At 42.8% G+C, this 3,169-nt stretch overlaps 1 protein-coding gene across 1 annotated transcript in view; it reads right to left on the bottom strand.

Annotated features, from left to right (window-relative positions):
* Window positions 1-2,809, bottom strand: part of LOC310771551 (mannose-1-phosphate guanylyltransferase catalytic subunit beta) — a 7,918-nt gene extending 5,109 nt beyond the window's left edge. Inside the window, exons 1-3 of the mRNA XM_083664140.1 lie at window positions 2,673-2,809; window positions 1,291-1,508; window positions 396-476 (exon numbers count right to left, since the gene is read on the bottom strand). Of these exons, the coding sequence (XP_083520266.1) occupies window positions 396-476; window positions 1,291-1,419 (210 nt within the window). The 5' untranslated portion in view covers window positions 1,420-1,508; window positions 2,673-2,809. The remainder of the gene's footprint in view (window positions 1-395; window positions 477-1,290; window positions 1,509-2,672) is intronic.
* Window positions 2,810-3,169: the final 360 nt, after the last annotated feature.

The raw sequence follows: 3,169 nt of genomic DNA on the forward strand, positions 1-3,169 counted from the left end.
TTAATATACATATAGAGGCTAGCTCTATGAAGGACTACACACACATTAATATCCTCTTTACTGTTCTGTGGCATTACAATAATGAACAAATAAAAGTCTTCCTATAGTATATTCTGCACACAGGTCATTATATTGTAGAATACTGCTTGCTTAAATACAATGGCCCGTCTATACCAAAACTGTCAGGGAAGAACTCAAGCACAAACTAACATTTGTAGACATAAACAAAAGTCAAATAAAATAAAGGGAATTTCCTAACTTTGATTGGAATAATGTGTTCAGCCAAGACAATACTTATACAGCCCAAGCCCTAAAGCAGGAGTCACTTTGCATTGCTTTGACACAAAATGCACTCAGTGGTCAGGCCTGTCCAGGCAGCCATGTGTGTGACTCACTCTCTGCTCCTGGACTCTCATCTCTCTCTCCAGCAGGTCCGACATGTAGCTGACCGCCAGGACCACGTGATCCACACCGGCCTGCACGCACACGCACACACACACACACACACACACACACACACACACACACACAGACACACAGAGTGACAGACTATTGTGAATAAAAGTGAAATGTCAACAAAAATACAATCAAAATATTAATTTCACTTCACTTCACTCACACTTATAGACACTATACATACATACAGGTATATGCATGATTATATATAAATGTATAAACGATTGAATCTGCGTCCCACAGTTACAGATGCTAACGTACGTTGTACGTTCCGATCAGGCCTATTTTACTGCTTCTGCTTGTACTCTCTAGTCTCTATTTGTTTACCTTTATGCAGTGTTTATAACTGGTTTGCTGGGGGGAGGGGTGCTCCAAATATCCCCAAATGTTCTTGTCTCAACTTGTTTCAGTGAGAGAAAATCAAGCTAGCAAGCTAAACATGTTTAACTTCCTATACGTACTTCACAATAAAATTGTACCGTTTGTCAGTGGAAAACTTTTAATTTGAAGGAGCTATAAGGAGAAAATTGTGTTAAAAGTTCCTTGACACTGTCAAGCCGAGCCGGGATGCAGCCACCAAAAATCCATAGTGCAGGAACAGGCCTTCGGAGGGCGCTGTGGGAATGCCAGAGCCGCCATTCTCCCTATTAGAAGTCACTGTACCATCAAACTGATTAAAAAGCTTTTATATTAAGGTAAAAAATTGGGGTTTAACTCTTTTTTATTTATATTTTAATCCTCTTTTTATACAATGTTTTCTTTCCTCTCACACCTTCACAGCCAAAAAGAATCCATCCAGATGTTGTGTATAGATTGTGTTTGTGATGAGCTCACCGTGACCAGCGCCTCCACCTGGTGCAGCAGGATGGGCTTGTTGCAGAACTCCACCAGCGGTTTGGGCACGCTCAGTGTGAGGGGGCGGAGCCTCGTGCCATACCCGCCCACCAGGATCAGAGCCTTCATGCTGCTGCCGTTAGCGACCGGGGATGGGATGACCAACCGTTACTGGGATGATCAACCGCGGGTCATCAATACAGGAGCCCAACCTGGAGCTGACCAGGACAGAGGAGAGTCAGTGAGACACAGTCTGTCTGTCTGTCTGTCTGTCTGTAAGAATGTCATTATGTCTGTTTTTTAAAATAGCTTATCTACAAGACGCCTAGACTATCCTAAGAGCCTAAAAAGTGCTACTAATATGCCGTATTTAGGAGAGGAGAAGCTTCCTAGTGCCGACAGGAACCTTGGGAGTTTGAGTATTTCATGACGTTTTGCTTCCCAGGTGCGCTGGATTTGATCACTGACTGAGCCACCGTCTCCGTGTGACTGCATATGTTTGCTCGCTGCGTGCAAGTGGCGCACCATGATGATAGTGAGATCAAACACACCCTGCTGTAAATTCAGCACAGGCTGTGGAAAGACTGCTTTTAAACAGTTGTTTCACACAGACAGCAGTATCATTTTAACCGCCCGGCTAAATTACTGGCTTCCGTAGGAGGACTATCATATCTTCGGATCTGCAATCGGACATCGGAGACGGGTGGGAGAGCGTTTTGAACAGCCGTTCACAGCCCCTATTGCCTTATGGAAGTGGGTGTGATGCTAGGACTGTACGAGTGTATATGGAGTACAGTAGTAGCATCACTTATGGGGCTAGGGGGTGAGTAGATAACGACTGCATTTTGATTTTTGGGTGAACTTATCCTTTAAGGCAGCAGTTGCTGCTAAAAGCTGGAGACTTCTGAAGTCTACTCTGAAATCTACTAGTTATTTCCACTTAACACATGTCTTTGTGTGTGTGTGTGTGTGTGTGTGTGTGTGTGTGTGTATCTAACCTATTTAATCAATGTTTACACTGATGGAATAAATACTATTCTATATTGCACGTATTATTATTCAATTCATTAGTGGTACTTTTTAGGGTCTTAGGATAGTCTACTACAGTCTTGTAGGTTACTAACAGTATCTGCTGTTACTGTCTGACGGATGAATGGGAGCAGGTGTTTTTAGCATGCAGCTAGCCAGTGGTTTACTTGTCTCTCCCACAGACACACACACAACAGATTGATGGTAAGAGTAACGTGAAGTCTTTGAGCTCCGACCCAAATAAACATAGTGATTCCAGCTAGGCTAGCTAAGCTAAGCTAAGCTAAGGCTGACTTGCAGCAAAGTTCCCCACAGTGCTCTGGCTGACTGAGGAAGAAGAGGCGGAAACTCACAGACAGTTGACAGACAGACTCTCTGGCTGCACCTGGACGACGTGAAACTCTCATAAAGACAATAAATAGAACTCTGGAGCAGCTGAGTGAACTGAAATCAACTGTACTGAACTGAATGACACGTCGCTTCTGACACTCGACCCAGATCCGTGTTCCGTTTCCTGCACGAGTGACACAGCCACTTCCTGTCAAGAGTTCCAAAATAAAAGCGAGTAAAAGGGACTTCTACCAGATACGCGTTTAAATTATCCGTCTCTGCTTCTACGTTTGTTTGTTTGTTTATTTAGATCCCCATTAGCTACTGTAAAAAACAGTAGCTACTCTTCCTGGGGTCCACATTAATATTTTACAATACTTCAATTATGAAAATACATTATATTCACATACAAACATTATTTACAAATATACATATCTGTATCATTCTTACTCATACATGCTACTACAACCACTTAGACACACAAGGCAAAAACCAACAAAACACATAACCACAAACACTA

The sequence above is a fragment of the Poromitra crassiceps genome (assembly GCF_964638095.1).
Source record: "Poromitra crassiceps genome assembly, contig: HAP1_SCAFFOLD_795, whole genome shotgun sequence".
NCBI lineage: Eukaryota > Metazoa > Chordata > Actinopteri > Beryciformes > Melamphaidae > Poromitra > Poromitra crassiceps.